Source organism: Triturus cristatus, chromosome 12 (genome assembly GCF_964204655.1).
Source record: "Triturus cristatus chromosome 12, aTriCri1.1, whole genome shotgun sequence".
NCBI classification, from domain to species: domain Eukaryota; kingdom Metazoa; phylum Chordata; class Amphibia; order Caudata; family Salamandridae; genus Triturus; species Triturus cristatus.
This window is the reverse complement of record NC_140595.1, coordinates 401,060,461-401,076,830: the sequence shown is the minus strand read 5'-3', so window position 1 is coordinate 401,076,830 and position 16,370 is coordinate 401,060,461. Positions and strand designations below refer to the sequence as shown.

The 16,370-nt window shown below is 45.1% G+C and overlaps 2 protein-coding genes across 6 annotated transcripts in view; one reads left to right on the top strand and one right to left on the bottom strand.

Annotated features, from left to right (window-relative positions):
* CENPN (centromere protein N) overlaps positions 1–16,370 on the bottom strand; it is a 220,082-nt gene that overhangs the window by 171,374 nt on the left and 32,338 nt on the right. For 3 of the 4 annotated variants that reach the window (XM_085638918.1, XM_085638917.1, XM_085638916.1), the window contains exons 2-3: positions 12,947–13,039; positions 223–390 (exon numbers count right to left, since the gene is read on the bottom strand). In XM_085638918.1, the coding sequence (XP_085495044.1) occupies positions 223–390 (168 nt within the window). In that variant the 5' untranslated portion in view covers positions 12,947–13,039. Of the gene's footprint in view, positions 1–222; positions 391–12,946; positions 13,040–13,849; positions 13,869–16,370 lie in introns of those variants that run through there. The other variant, XM_085638919.1, reaches the window with a different exon arrangement.
* CMC2 (C-X9-C motif containing 2) overlaps positions 13,740–16,370 on the top strand; it is a 105,289-nt gene continuing 102,658 nt past the window's right edge. Inside the window, exon 1 of one of the 2 annotated variants that reach the window (XM_085638925.1) lies at positions 13,740–14,072. The gene's annotated coding sequence lies outside the window, so the exon portion shown is untranslated. The remainder of the gene's footprint in view (positions 14,073–16,370) is intronic. The other variant, XM_085638923.1, reaches the window with a different exon arrangement.

Sequence of the window (16,370 nt, the reverse complement as noted above, 5' to 3'; positions counted from 1 at the left end):
GCTCCACCAAAATCTGAAATCTCAAGTAGGAAAGCCATTTGGAGAGATAGGAAAACAAGCCCAAATATGCAGGGGAAAATACTGAGAATTTCTGCCAGAATGAGGCATAATCTCTGTTAATCACCCACCTCACACCCTCTATACCATAGATAAAATAGGTTTTTTTAAATCCGAATTTTCGTTTTTTGAAGTCATGTTTATAATCTGAATATACTTTAATACCTCACACAACTGAAGAATCTGCTGGATAAGTCTCTCCTTTCCACGCATCGTCAATGTTTCCAGCTGTCTGTCAGTTAGCAACCCCCATGCTTTCAGCAGGGGCATCATCTGGGCAAGAGAGCACTTGAGCAAAGTCCTTCTTATGAATTCGGCAATCACTTCATCCATCTTGAAAGCAGAAAGATGCAGAAAACACCCAATGAGGCAGCATTTATTCTTTAAATGGGATCACTTAGCAAACTTGTCCTACATTTTCTTGCTCAGCATCACATTAATAAACTCATACCTAAATATATTTAAATCAGGAAATGTCACCTCCACTCAATAACCAAAATTAAATACACAATATAAATGATCATTCAATTGAAACATTCTCAGATATTTTTTGGATGCAGTTAAGGTTTCTGTAAAATTCCATCTCTCTTGTCAACACAACCATCTACTGAGTCTCCTACACCTGCAATAAAGTTTATCATATCAACGCATGCTTCTCATAGCCTCTGTCGCTCACAGGAGAGCACAACACTTGCTAAGCAGTCATCTTAATATTTTGTGCGCAGTAAGGTAATATAACTTTGTTGTGTAGCTTTGTGATCCAGGGAAAAAGGTTAACCAGATTAAAAACGGTCTGTTGACATTTTATTTCAATGTGTTTTGTGCTGTTTACTAATTAATAATATTTGAGAGCGGCCAGCAGGGATAAAGTAGACAAATATGTCTGCCCGATAAATTATACTGGATATGGGCCGACAAAATCGTATGCATCTTCGTAAAATATTTTGTGCTTGGATATTTATGCTAAAGACACAGCCACTTGTTTTATTCTGCTGGCTTGTTCAGTTATCCATGTCTCAGCTTTGATTGGCTGTCAGGCACATTACGAGGCTTTGATGAACGGATAAAATCTCAAGTTCACCAGTATTCGAAATCACTAAATGCCGTATGGAGTTAGAAAGGACCCGGAGAGGTTTCCAAGAAACTAAATCTTAGACAGCAGGCTGACGGCCCAACAGGAGCTACATTTGTGCCATGGATGCCTGCATAGATCGGTATAGACCTAGTCCACTGCATTTTACATTTCTCAGGCTCATATCCACTACTATGCAATGCTCCTTCCTGACCCTATGCCATTTCAATTTGCCTCAACTCTCAGTTTTCTGGGAGTGAAACTGAAGATTTGGCAGCAGACACAAAATGCTCGGCGCAACATAGGAATGAAAAGAGGCTTGAGGGATAATGTGCGCTTTACCTTGATTACTGTAAAAACGTCTACATCTGTTCCGCCTGTGCCAACGAAGCTTTATAAATTATTAATATAAAAAAGTCAAAACAATTAAAATAAATCTGAAGTACGTTTCCATAAGCATTACCAAAGGTGCCAATTATTTTTCTGCTATTAAACGGTAGTCAAGTTGATTTGCCTGGAAACATAATTAACTGGTATCGTGTACGAGAATAATCAACATTCTCAAACTCTCCAAACCATCCATTTTAGTGATACGTGTACTATGTCCTTTGACGATGACAGGGAAAAGATGGCCAGGGATCTCTTCAGTTCCAAGAGTTCTAGTAGTGACCCAAGTACAGCAAGGGCATCTGGACAAGGTGGTCTCAAATCAAAACCTCAGAGGTTAAAGAGGTTGAAAAAATCCGAGTTGTCCAAATGGTGGGACGGAGTGACTTTAAAAAGATGCTTAGTTTACAAGAAGCTCCGAAGAGGACTGAGAATCCTCACATTCCCAAATTACGACGACTTGGACCCAGATCTACTCACTGAATGGGAGGAAAATCTACAGAATTCCTCCTTCACAACGATGAAGGTGTTGGTACAACGTTCTGTGCCAAACTCAGGGAGGAAATTAAAATTCTGGAAAATGAGATTCAGAACCATGGGCTCAAAGAAGCCACCGATAAGAATTATGTAATTCTTAAAGAACAGATAGCCAAACGCCAGAAAATGGTTAAAGAATGTAAGTTAACCAAAATTAGGACAGATGATGGGGACTATACCACAGGACGGATTTACACATTTGCCAGACGTTTTGATGACATTGTCATTACCAAACCGACGGCAAGTATGTCTCAGGACGCTATAAGTGTCTCAAGTGCAATCAGTAGCTCAGATGTCTCTTCGATAGAAGAGGCATGATCAAGCGGTGCTAATGAGACTAGAGAACAGCTAAATAGCTCAGCAACTTTTTTTTAGAAGAAGTTCGACATTTCAGAATAGAAAACAGACAAAACAAGGCCAACATAAGACCCGAAGAGAGGGTAGAAGAAAGAACAGACACAAAAAAAGGAGTTTTGACTTGAAATCAGAAGAGGAGACAAAACAGGCAATAGGGAGCAAGACTGATATAGGATCATTGAGTAGTAATGTGTTACCTGGGACTGACAATCTGGTTGTGAATCTTTCTATGTATTAAATGAACATGAATTGTCTGCTCTTAATAAGGGCTTAGGCTTTTGTCCTGTTAACAAAGGAGATTCATGTTGATTTATTTAAGTTTACTAGACAGGCTAAACTTAAATGCCATTTTGCCTTGAATAATATGAATAAACCTGTAAGCACAAGCATATCTGTCTCTCCGGGAGTATCTGTGTCTCAAATTAAATAAGAGACAAGAAAGTAATCTAGTCGGACCAGCTTTTTGTGAGGAGCTGAAAAGAACGTATGACCTGGCTGACCAGCATTAAGCCTACACCAGACCTCGCAAAGTCCATGATCCAAGATCAATCTATGCACACTTTTATAAGCTCGGGGCTTCCTGCCAAAATATGCCTGCCTACCAAAGACATCAAAATCCCCATCGAGATGTATATTTAAATCCTCACAAATTATAAAAGGTTGTGGACAGGGAGACAGTTCCAGATTAAGCTTATCAAAAAATTCCGAGTCATCCAAATTAGGGCCGTATACAGTACATATTGTGAAAATCTTATTATTAAAAATAACTTCTGATATTGCCCACCGTCCCCACTTATCCTCCTTAGATTTCCTAAATGTTGCTACCCCTTTCCTACATACAATAGCAACACCCCTAGAATTAATTGACTGACGTGAACATGCAACCAGATCCATGCCCAGCGTTTTATGCCAGCCCCTATTTGACCATGAAATATGTGTCTCTTGCAAACAGAGAAGCTCCCAGGATAGTGCCTGAATTGCCTTGGCCAAAACTCGCCGCTTATTAGGATTGTTCAAACCACATATATTAAGAGTGCAGACTACAAGTTTACTCATTTATATAAATAGATTTGTTAATTCACATAAGCCACCATCCCTTCTCGAAAACTGTCCCCCTCTTGCCATTCTGGATCTTCGCGAAATTAAGACCACATGAAAACAATAGAATGCAAGAATTTAGTTTCAAATTAAAGCTATAAGCAAAAACATAATAGAATAAGGGAATCACCCCATACTAACATAGATAGAAATCATGCAATGCCGAATTATTTACCCCCAGCTCCCCCCTTAACCTCCCCCCATACACCCAACCCCTACCCGTATCCCGAGTGACCCCCGCCCAAGCCCTCCCTACCAACCCCATAAGGCAATGGGACCATAGCCCCTTGTGATGCAGAGTCGGGTACCCAGGCCCCCCCAAGCCTGGTCTTCAAAAACATCAATAATAGTCCTGCTTATCATATCGTGAATAAAACATAAATCAGACAGATATAAACAGGGAGAGAGATCAAAGCTCATAATCCTTCATGACCAATCTAAACGGTCTGTCAAAGTTTTTTAAGGCTTATAAGTCTGCAAAAATTATTTGGCAGATAGTTCATCAAAAAACATCTGTGCCCGTCCTTTGGCAATAATCTTCAGCTTAACCGGGTTCTGGATAAAAACCTGGACTCCTTTTACCTGGAACTGTGGAATCAGCTGTCGCAGCTTCCAGCGAAGGTCTACCGTAGATTGACAAAAATCGGGTAAAAAAAAAAAAAAAAAAGGCAATCCTTCGCATGGGCTTTCTTGTTAGGTCGTGCCAGGTCATAGAGAGCCTCCCGCGCCAAAAAAATATTTAATGAGATAAGAATTGCCCGAGGAAGAGGAGAGGGCTGATCTGCCTTCTTCCTCTGTACAGCTGGGAAACGGTGAGCCCTCCGTACCTCTGTCTGCCAATCCCAATGTGAGAGCCCAGGGAAAGCCTCACCCAACAGTTAGACTACAAACTTGCGTGGATCCGTACCTTCTTTGCCTTCAGGAACCCCCAAAAATCTAAGGTTATTACGCCTTGAACGATTTTCTAAGTCGGACAGTTTCCACTGCAAGTCAACCCGATGAGCTTTCAAAAAGACTATACTTTGTTTCTGTGCAGTAAGATCGTCCTCCAAAGCAGAAATCCGAGTTTCAGCCTCGTTAATTCTATTAGCCATATCCGCACACGTCTTCACCACCCTCCGTATAGAATTCTGTAGTTTCTTAGACGCATTCTGTGTGCGAATACTCTCGGCCTGGGTTTCTGCCCTGTGTGCCACAATCAGATCATGAATTGTTGCCAACGTTATCTCTCCATTGTCGCTCCTAGCATCACCAGCGGATATGATTGGATGGGAGCCTGAGGGGGCCAGGTGAACTCTGATAGTCCCACGAGAGTGATGTATCTGACCCCGCTGGGCTCGTCCCTTCTACACCTTCCTCGGGATTCATGCCCTCTGCACCGGAGCATGCTCCCTCTGGCCAGACTTTCTCAAGACACTCTCAACTGAGGAATGGTCAGACAAGGAAAAATGTCATCGGTGTTAGATAGTTTATCCGGTAATTCACCAAGCTCTAAATGCTCCCGATTCCCAGCCGCAGATGCAATAAAAGCGCTCTCTCTCTCTCCCTCAGACATAACTGTTAAGGCAGAGTCACAGATAACACTGACACCATGCAGTTCATTTAGAGTCTCAGAAATGACTTCAGCTCCCAGAATGCTCTTGGATTGAGACAAAGATAGAGACTCGGACTCAGCATTCGTTAATACCTCTGAATTAGGTAAAACCACATTCTTACCGGCTTCTTCTTCGTTTCCTGCGCTCACCAAAGAGATTATACTGTCAGTACACTCCTGAGTTTGCAGAGCGCTGCTGCCCTGAATCATCCGAATTGCAGACTCGTCCGGACATTTCTTTTTTTTTACTTTTTCTTTGAACATCGCCGGAATAGCCTGAGCCTGAGCCGTTACTTTCACCCCACACGGAACCGGCATCCTCCAAAGCCCGATCCGACGCCTCAATCACTGAAGCTGAAGACGAACGAATACTCCTCTGAGCCCCTTCGGCTGCATGCAGTGTTTTGTTGTTCAGTCCGGCAGCGGAGAGACTCGTCTTCACCGGAGTGCCGGTCGGGAGTGCAGCCGCCCTTGGTCTCGCTAGTCGAGGCGCCGCTTTAGACGCCATACCTCGTACTCCGCCGAACACCCAGGAGCAGCAGCTGCCGTTGGAGAGCCGATAAAGCCGCCGGTAAGGGGGGTTAAATGATAAAAATATCCGCCACAGCATCAGAGAGTTTTCACTCTCGTTTTCCCTTCATTTCCTAAGCAGGCCAAAGGAGAGCTCAATGCCTGTAACAGGAGACAAGGAAAGGAAAGGAGGAACCCGCTCAACCGGCCAACAGCGTGGCCGCCATCTTGCCACTGAATCACAAATAGCACGCTTTCTGGACCAACATCTAGCTTTCTGCCAAATTTGGTGTAATTCCATTCAGAGGTTCAGGCTGTAGTTGTGTTAAAAAAATGAAAATCCCCATAGACATAACATGGGAAAATGCTTTTTGGGTCCCCACTTTTTTCTCGGTCCCAGCTTGACGGATCAACTAACACCTTTCAACACAGCAGCTGAACCAACAAGCATTGGCATAGCCAATAGGTCTCGCCTTTGGGACCTTATAAGTGGTTAGCCATGCAACAGTTGATGTTGTTGCACCAAGGATTTTGTGCTGCATAACTAAATACTTATAAGGTCCCAAAAGCGAGACCTATTGGCTATGCCAATGCTTGTTTTTAGATCTGGCAGGCTCTTGAAATGCAGAAAAACTGATACAGATCAAGGGTCTCATTTATGAGTTTCTGACGCAGCGCTGCAAAACGAAAGGGCAGGAATGTAACCTATTTATGATATTCAACGCATTCCTGGCCTTTCCCACTGCACTGACGCCGTTTTTGGCTGCCCTGTCTAAACGCAGGCACCCTTGCACCATGGTGCAAGAGTGTCTGCATTGCTGCAGGATTGTTTTTGTGCAGGACGGAGATATTTACCTGCACAAAAACAATCTAGAGATGCGTTTTCCTCGTTCTGTGTGTGCTGCAGAATGCAGCACACATAGTAAGAGGAAAACAACAAGGAGAAATAAAAATATTTCTCCTCATTACACCTGCTTTGGGGAGGCGTAAGGGTTTGGCGCTGCCCCAGCTTTACGTCATTAAGTAAATCTGTGGCACCGTCAAAACCCATGGGTGTTGCGTGGAACACCCACCGCAATGCCTCCTTGGTGCAGAGTAGGGAAACACAGCACTTTGCGCGGGCTTGTATTGCTCTATATCAGAGGTCTTCAAACTTTTGGATGCCGAGACCCCCCTGTCAACATTTTGAGGCTTAAGGACCCCCTCCTGACAAAAATGTCTAAACCTGTTGACTAAATCGCGTGGGATGAAAATGTAAATGAGGTTATGTGATGCCGCGTATTTTGGGATAGCATTGCTTCATTATTTTGACATTTGTTACACACAGTAACACTGAGGAAAGATTTCACCCAATCAGTACCCATTTATAACCAAAATACAGCAATCATCATCAGAAAGATTTCAAGTCAACCTTTGTGAAGGCCCTTCCACTCTGCAGGAATACGTGCTGCCACATTAAAAGCTCACCTGACCCTGGACGGGAGTAGCAGGGGTCCCTTAAAACCCTGGGGGTCTTGTGCAGAGTTAAGCAGTTTACCCATGCAGCTTTCCTCTCACCCCCTCCCTTCCATCCCTCTCTCCTTACCTAACCCCGGATCCCTCTCTCACTTTGCAGGCCATTTTCTTTCCCCCCTTTTTACAACTTCTGAATTCTCCCCATTCAACCTCTCACTTCACCTTTAATCACCTCTTGCCATTTTGTCTTTTCACTGCCCTCATCTCTAACAGTCTCTCACATTTATCTCATGGCCTCTCTGGCCCTGTCACCTCCCGTGCCCCTCAGCACTTCTCATTCACCTCGTCTCGCCATTCAAATTTTTGTCTATTTGTATCTTACACCTCGGCAGTCCCCCCCATTCCTCTTTCACATCTTCCCTTTGTTCTAACAGAAGCCCTCACCTTTGGATCACACTCACTTCTTGTGTGTCCACACTTCTCTTCGGCAATTCACATTTCTACTCATCCCTGACCTCTTCAATCAAATTCTCTCACTCCCTTGCTGTCGTCTCTCATCCTCTCATCACCAAGCATACGGGTCGGACCTGTATGCTCCTCTCGGCAGGTGCCACTCTGCTTATTGTTCCCTAATTCAAGAAGGCATGAATTGTCTGTCTCGCTGTTTTGGTGCAGGCCGCGCAGTTATGGAACGTGCACCCTCCTTTGCTTCGCTCCACCAATAATCTATTATCCTTTAGGAAGATATAAAAACCTCTCTATGCTCTGTAGATTACCCCATTTGGCTGGTTCTCCTTCTCCTTCTGTGTGTTTCTCATTTGCCTTCAGACAGTAGATGGTTATTAGCCCCAGGACATCTTTTTGTAACAGTAGTGCACTACAAATGTAAATAATAACAGGCGTAAGCAGGTGAGCCACTAGACCAGAACTTCAGAGGGGGGGCTAACACTCCCAGTCAGGGCTGGTACTAACGCTGGTCGCACCCGGTGCATCAGTCTGTTTTGATGCCCCACCCCCCGTTTCCTCCTTCTCCATGAATTCCTTCACTGCCACTCACCAACAATGCACCGCATCTCTCTATAGCACCTTTCTGACAAACATTTCGTTTTTTATACCACTACTCATAGTTTACTCACACTCATTTCTGGGATCTGCATGGTACATATTCTTTGTAGCAGGCACATTAACCCTCTGCACTGTGTGGGTGACAAGAGTGCCCATGTGAGTGCACGGTGAGTGATGCAACAGTGAGAGTAGGACAAGAGGAGTGACTGCAGGGTGAGTGAGGTGGCGTATGAATTTGGGTGCGGATGCAAGTTCAGAATGGGATGAATGAATGTATGATTATTGATGGGCTTGTTTGAGTGAGTTACATATTGAGTAGTGAGGGGGACAGGTGATTGAAGTGTCACATGAGTGCAGGATGAGTAGTGTACTCGTGTGACTGCAGGTTGAGGTATAGGGTGAGCAGCACAAGTGCATTGTGAGTGCAGAGTGATCACTGTGAGTGCAAGGTGAGCGGGTGAATGGTGCGAGTGCATGGTGATCAGTGTGAGTGCATTGTGATCGCTGTGGGTGCAGGGTGAGCGTGAAAATGAAGGGCGAGAATGAGGAATGAGTTGTCTGAATGCAGGGTGCATTCCCAGACCCATGAAGTAACTCCGCATGTTATTGACGGCGGCGTAGAGTTTAAGATCTAAGTTAAACTATTGCGGCATTGATCGAGGGTGAAGGAAATAAATAATGTGCTAATCCTGTAACAAACTTCCAGTCCTATGGTTAGGGTTGCCAGCAGATTATTTTGATGGCCCAGTCGGTACAAAAAAAAGCAGTCACCTAAAGCGGTATTTTCAGCACTTATCTGTGCATACTTCCAACAGAAAATATAAATAGAAAGCACTTTTAATTGTGTTCTAGGGCTGCCTCAATGATCCATGACTGATAATTAAAGAGAACAAAGACAGAAAAGTCACATAACGAATGCATACATACTTTTTTATTTCTAAGTCTATTTAGTACCAAGAGGAGATCTTTGCAGGCTCTTTAAACAAAACACGGCAGGCATTTTTCTTTTGACAAGGCTACTTTTGTACTCCTTTCCTTGAAATGCATTCTCACACTACAGCAGTAAATGTAAAATACAAATGAAAGGAATAGGCTGAGTGGGGACCCAGGGAGTACTGGAACCAGGAAAAAAACCTAAGCCTCTGTAACCAGTTTGCAAAGGCATGTAAAAATGCAAATGGTCTTTAAAGACCTGTGAAAAACACAGGGGTGCCAGAGATAAGACTACAGACACTGCCCAGCTGGGCCCCCAGCAGCTCAAGTTTCACTGCAGCAGCCCGGGCTGAGACACAGGACAGGGGAAGAGGTGGGGGGGGGGGGGGGTTGTTGTGTGCATTCAACTGTGTGTGTGCATTTGTCGGCATGTGTGTAAGTGTGATGTATGTGTTGGTGAGTGAAAGTCAGTAAGAGTTGGTGACAGATATTAAGCAGGATTGAGTGTCTGAGTATGAGTGAGAGTAAGAATGACTGCATGTGAGTGAGAGTGGGTGAGTGAGAATGAATAAGAATAAAAGAGATGGAATGCGACTGACAATGCATAAAAATGAGTGAATCAGGTAGATTGAGAATGAGTGGCAATAAGAGGGTGTTCACATGAGCCAGAAAGCAGGAATGAATGAACGAGATGTGGAGTGAGTTAGTGCGAATGAAAGAGAAAGAATGAGTGAGAGTGACTAGGGTGAGTGCATTGCAGAGTTGCAATTGGTCAAGGAAGCCTGGGTGCTTACCAATCACAACACTGAAATGCAGCGTTGCGATTGGCTCAGGGAAGCCCCAGCCTGGGCGCTTTCTGTTCCGGCCGGCACGATTAGGAGGACCCAGCGAGGAAGAAGCGGCGAGGAGGTAAGATAACTTGTATTTCTTATTTAGCCCCTGCCCAGCTCCCCGCCACCTCTGGATTTGTGCTGCCGCCACTGTTGATTGGTCGAGCACACCATGAAAGAACAAGAATATCATTAAGTGCCTTTTCACAGCCAACAGCTTTTTAGCAAATTTATGTGTAAATTGTGCTTTTAAATACCCTATTTGACCCAATCTTTTACAACATGCTCTCCATAGGTGAAACACTGTTGCACCCCAGAGGCCCTTTGGAAGAGAGTCTGGCTGGCTACAATTCAGGGTATTAAGTCTCAGCAATTTGAAAGATCATGCCAGCACCATAATATAGATGGTTTTCAAAATGGAAATTTTTTCTGTGGTGTTATATTGATCATGAAGTAATTATCGAATGCCATCATTGCCAATTATTGAGGGTTAAGTTAAAGGAATTGCAATTCCTGGGTACATTCAGGGTCAAAGGTCATGTGAAGTCATTAGGGTCAAACGGTGTGTGATGTCACTTCAGCTACCCCAAGCATTTTGATGAATCTATGTCCATGGTGCCATCGGATTGAATGGTGCTGCTTGTGTCAGTTGCTGTCATATGCAGGGTCTCGTAAGGAGCTTTACAGAGCAGCTCTAAATGGTCTAGTGCCCTAGGAAGAACCGCACGGCCTTGTAGCACGAATTTGGTAGTTTGTTCGCCATGTATTAGATGAATGCAGATTGAACACCTCCCCGTTGGCCATGCCCAGAAGAGGCTTGTGCACAGGTTCCCTGGAAGGGGTGACATACCTTCTCAACGCAGACCGGCAGAAAGTTTCAATTTTAAACTTTGTCCCACTTAAAATCTCAAATGAGTAGAATATAAAAAGACAACTTGGGCCAGGGGGGGAAAAAACACTAACGGAAAATAAATACACATACTTGTTTTGGGTATGAAGGTCCTGGATGACATGCAAATCTCGATGGGGGAGTATTTACTGGGCGTATAGGCATACACGAAAGTTAAATAAAGAATATTGTCTACGAGGTTATTTACAGAAATCAGCTGATAGTTGTGAGATGTTTAACTGTTCACTATGAGCGAGGGACTTCAAAGCACCCAGTCTATTAAAGAAGTGTTTAGATACAATCTCCTCTGTCACAGCTCCACGCACTTCCAGTCTCTGTATAAAAATAAAATAAAAAAAAACAACTAAAGTTCGTTTGCAAAACAAGAAAATAGGGCACCTGGTTTGGTTAGGGCTATGTGTGATTTCATCGAACATTACCCAGACACTTCAGCAGTCATCCAGTAATTGATGTATGCGCATTCCATATTGTTAAATGCCGTTCATGCCCCGCAGGGGTGTATACTCTATCGCAAATAAAGTATGTAGGTGAAATCTGAAATAAGGTTCACCCGTCGATAAAGGACAGAAAATTACGACCCCGGAAGACAGAGCAGTCAGAAAGAGTAACGCGAGGAGAAGCAGCATTGGCCACGTGGCCGTAAAAGTAACGGCCGACTGCGAAAGTGATCGCGATCAAGCGCAGCGAGCGATGCGCTTAATGAGCATGACGAGGAAAGCCATATGGTGACTCTGCTCGTAAGCGCCCGCGCGCGCACGCACACATGCACGCAAGCTGTAGGCCGGCCATGGTAGCATTTTTTGAAGCCCTTACTAAAAGTCTCGCCAGACCAGCGAATGCGCTGGGTCAGGCGAGACCTAAAAAGGGGACTTTTTAAAACATTTCGTGAAGATTCGTCAAGCGGCCCCAACTATAACTACCTACCGGCGACCGCCAGCAAGTAATTAATAACTACATTATATGTTATATGTTATATATATATATATATATATATATATATATATATACACGCATACACACACATCACAGCCAATTAGTGTTCAATAAGGAAAAAATGAAGGCTACTTGAATATAGATATGTTGAGCACCTTTAATATGTTTTGTGGAACAACTGTTACGCTTAACGAGCATCTTGTTAGTCAGTAACTTCGCTACACTTACCAGAGGTGAACAGGAGTGCTATAATCAGTTTCAGTAACAGGAATAGTTCTGAATCTTCAGGGTATCCCAGACCCTAATTCCGAGTGCTCTCATCAGCATAGTTTGACACCCGATTCCATCTTGTACAGTTGGACTGCACTACTAGCAGGGGTACTAGCAGGGGTCTTACAAATCTTGGTTAACCAAATGCACATGGGATGATCAAATTCAATATGGAAGAATATGGAGAGAGCAGAGGTGACGAAGGTATGCAATTGCTCACAAATGGGTGGTGATTCAACAGGAGGGACGGGTCTTGCTACGGACGAGGTGCAGGACTGTGGAATCACAGACATTAGGTCATCGAAAAATTTGGTGCTGAATGATGAAGCAATGGCAGGTACTTGGGGCTTCAATGACATTGATCACTGATGAAAAGCGCTTAAAAGTGTGGTAAGAAGCATTTGGCCCTCAAACAGACATGGATCTCAGAAGGATGTTGGACAATGATGAGGCAGCAGACACAGTAGCCACACATGGAAACTAGTCACTGCAGAAACATGTGAAATGATAATGCAGCCTTGAGCACCCAGACCTGATTTAGCACCCAGAATTAGGACTGAGAAATGATGAAGACAACACATTGGAACAACTTATACGAGGAGGTAATAGCATGAAGTTTGATGCCTGCAAATAGAACGTTAACCCCAATGAAGACTAACATGTTTGTTAATCTAATATGTCACTGGATAAACTGGAAAGTTTAAGATGTAGGCTTTCGTTATCAGAACACACTTAAAAAGTTACTCTTAGGAGCAAAAGCTTTCTCCAGCATGGGGATTCACTTCAAAGGCCAAATAAGTGAGGTTGGGTACATGGCTTCCAGAAAGTCAACCAAGCTGCTTTGTAGCTAGAGGTTTACATCAGCAAGGGTCAGAATACCAAACAGCAATGTACATTAAAGGCGACTCCCTAACATAGGGAGCCACAGCAAGACTTACATTCAGGTGAAGGTCTGATTTCTTCCTGCGTCGTGTTGACCAGATACTGTGTGTGTGTCAAGAAGGCTTCAATATGACTTCCTCGGTTGCACCCTAGGTAACAAAAAATAATTTTATTGATAAACATACATTTAAAAAGTCTCAATAGATTTGCATTCTGCTGTTCACAATGAGTAATATTTGGGATCTTGAAAGTGAGACAGGCAAATGTAAGAACAGTATTTCACAGGACGTTTTTAACCCACTGTACATGGCTAACACTGTCCTTCCACAACCTTCCTGTCATTGTATGTAATACACGACACCCGATTTTCCCTCCTTTCGAATTATTCCCAGCAGATACAAACAGATTAATTACTAAAAGATTGAAACAGAGACATTGTTGTTTAACCCCCAATAGCAGCAAGTAAAAAAAAATAAACCAAACATGGAATCAATCTGACCATGTGCACACACAGCATGGAACCAACGGAACATCCTCCTGCGGATTTAAATTGAAAACAGAAATACCAAAACCTATGACAGTAATTTTAGCAACCTTTTGCTGAAAGAAAGTATGCGTTTTTCACAAAAATCTTCCCAAACATTAACTGGAGAACTAAAAGGAGTTCAACACGCCTGCTGACGGGGGGTGTGGGCTCTGTGAGCATGCTCTGCCGGTCGAGACAAGATCCTGTGTGATCCCATCCTTGCACAGCACCTGCAGTGACATCAACGTTGGGAATCGACACCCTGATGACGAGCGGAGCAGTTCGATACCGCCTTGAGGGCGCTGGGTGCACTCTGAAACGAGATAGCTGAATGCTGAGCTCAACCCAGCCCCACGCATGGAGGTCTGTGCCCCACAATTTATGAGGGCCACTCTGAAGCCGAGGTGCCAGCGTGGTGACACTAGCGACTCACCTGCGGAGTGAAATGGGTGAAGTGGCGGCTTGTTGCTGAAGACGACGCGCTCTCGGGTCCTGCGGACGGAGCGGCCGCCATCTTAAGGCACGGGACCGAGCAAGCCGGACACCTCAGCAGAGATAGTCTCCGGGAGGTAAAACGAGCTGGGAGGCGAGGTCAGCTGCATCCTGTGCCGGCAGGAGGGAGCAGCCCACTGTGTGGACCCCTGCGCTAGAGTGAGGTAACGTGGTGGGGAAGGGGGGTGCCGGGAGGGAGAGGGAACCATCCCGATCCGCCCTGGGGCTGGAGAGGGCCTCCCTTCTTGGTGAGCCCCCGCGACGCGCACAGAGGGGAAGACAGCTGCGCTACTCACCCCCACCTGAAGTGCAGCAGTCTTAGGCATCAGATGTGCATGTGGGGCCCGTGGGGCTCATGTGATTTTACTCCACGGTGCCCTAAGAGCTGATGTGAGCCGATTGCTAAGGGCCTAAAGTGCTGCTCACGAGCGTGATCAACCACAATTGCAGGAACCCAGGGCAGGAATAAAGTGAGCGTGCTCCTCCTGCAGTTAACCTAGGCGCTCAAAGGCCAGGAGGTGGGCAGCGGTACAGACACTGGACACTTGCACTGTAACAGAACCTAGAACTGTAATTTTCACAGTACCCCTTTCCATACCAAAGGATTGGCTGCGCATTATCAGAAATAGAATCATTAAGCAGGAGCCCTGAGCTCCAATTGAGGGGGGTTACCTAGGATAGAGGAGCCCGATTGTCCTGAGCTGAGCGTCTTGAGGGGAATTGAGCAAGTGAAAAAGTGTACTGGGCAGCACTGCTTTGGAACTGTGGAACAGCGAAGTGATGGGGAAGACAGACACCAAACAGACTAAGCAGTCCTTTGATAAACGACACACGTCAAACAGACTCTGGAACTGAGGAGGACGGGGACAACCCTCCTTCAGGGCATACTGACTACCGTGATGAAGACCTGCACGCTCTCCTGCAGGAAATTAGATGCAGCCTTAATACAATAGACACCAAACTTGATGTACTTACCTCACAACTAGATCAGGTTAAGAAACGTGTTGACACGCACAAAACCAGACTGGACCAATTGGAGAACCGCTCATTAGATGCACACGATTTTCAAGCAGAGGTCAAAGAGCAATTGTTGCAAAATTACATGGTTCTGACTCCGATTAGAGCCAAAAATCAGACTTAGAAGCCAGGTCCAGGCATAACAATGTCCGCATACTTGGAATTCCGGAGACGACGGCCATTGCTAAAATGGAGACATATTTGGAGGAGTTACTGCAGGACTTATTTGGAGCTGTTCTCGCATCAGTTTTTATCTTGGAGCACCAGCATCGTACTCTGGGCCCTAGACCACCGGTGGGCGCCACTCCACGTCTGATCCTGGCCCGTCTGTTGAACTATCGTGACTGGAATGTGGTGCTCCATCTGGCCAGGGAGAGAAGGTCCATTCAGTACAAGGGCAACACTATCTCCTTTTTTCAGGACTTTACCCCAGCGGTCCAGGTAGCCAAGCGCGAATTCGTCCCAGTTAAGCAGCCGCTGCAACAGGCAGAGATCCCCTATGCACTATTATACCCCGCAAAACTAAAGGTCACACACGACAGCACCCCTTTCTTCACCGACGCCAAGTAAGCAACGAAATTTGCAAAACACCTAAGGGGGGGAAGAGAGGTGCACTACTGGCGCCAATGGACGGATAAGCCCTGAGAAGGATATTGGTGACAATGACTAAATATTGTGTATTATTGAAGTGCGATGCCCTGTTACCAACTTTTCTGATGTCGCATACACATAGGTGTTGTGCCACAGCTCACCTGGCCATTGGCTGGACCACCATTGTATAGACAGAGTATGTCAGGGTCATGGTCCGTGGAGGTTATGGGCTCACCGCAGGTGAACTATATTTCTCTCGGCCACCCACCCTTTGGTCAGGGCTGTACACCAGTGACACTACGCCCCGGGGGAGAGCTCCCATGTTCTACCACCAGGTCACGACCTGGGACACGCTGTTTATGTTTTGTGAAGGTGGGGTTAATGCACAACCTGGACCTCTGATAGCACACACCACCCCAGAACGTTGTCAGATCACGCTCCTTACCAGCTGCAGGTGACGATTCAGAACACCTAACCTCCAATGTATAGTTGGAGATTGTCCCCTAATGCACTACTAGACTCGGCCTTTAGAGAGGAGGTATATAAGGATATTGAAGAATTTTTAATATAAATAATGGTTGTGTCCACACATGTAACACTGTGGGAGGCGTTTAAAGTGGTGGTGCGGGGCAAGTGCATATCACACCATGCAGGGGTGCTTAAGGCCATAAGGTGCACTCTGGCCTCTCTAGAAACCCGTATTAGAGAGCTGGAGACCGAATATGATAATGCAGAGAACCCCACAATATTACCTAAAATGAGGGCGCTAATCTCTGAATTTGAAGAAAAGGCACAACAAGAGGTAAAATTCCTAGGAAAGTACACACAAGCTAGGCGCTACGGGGAGGGTGACA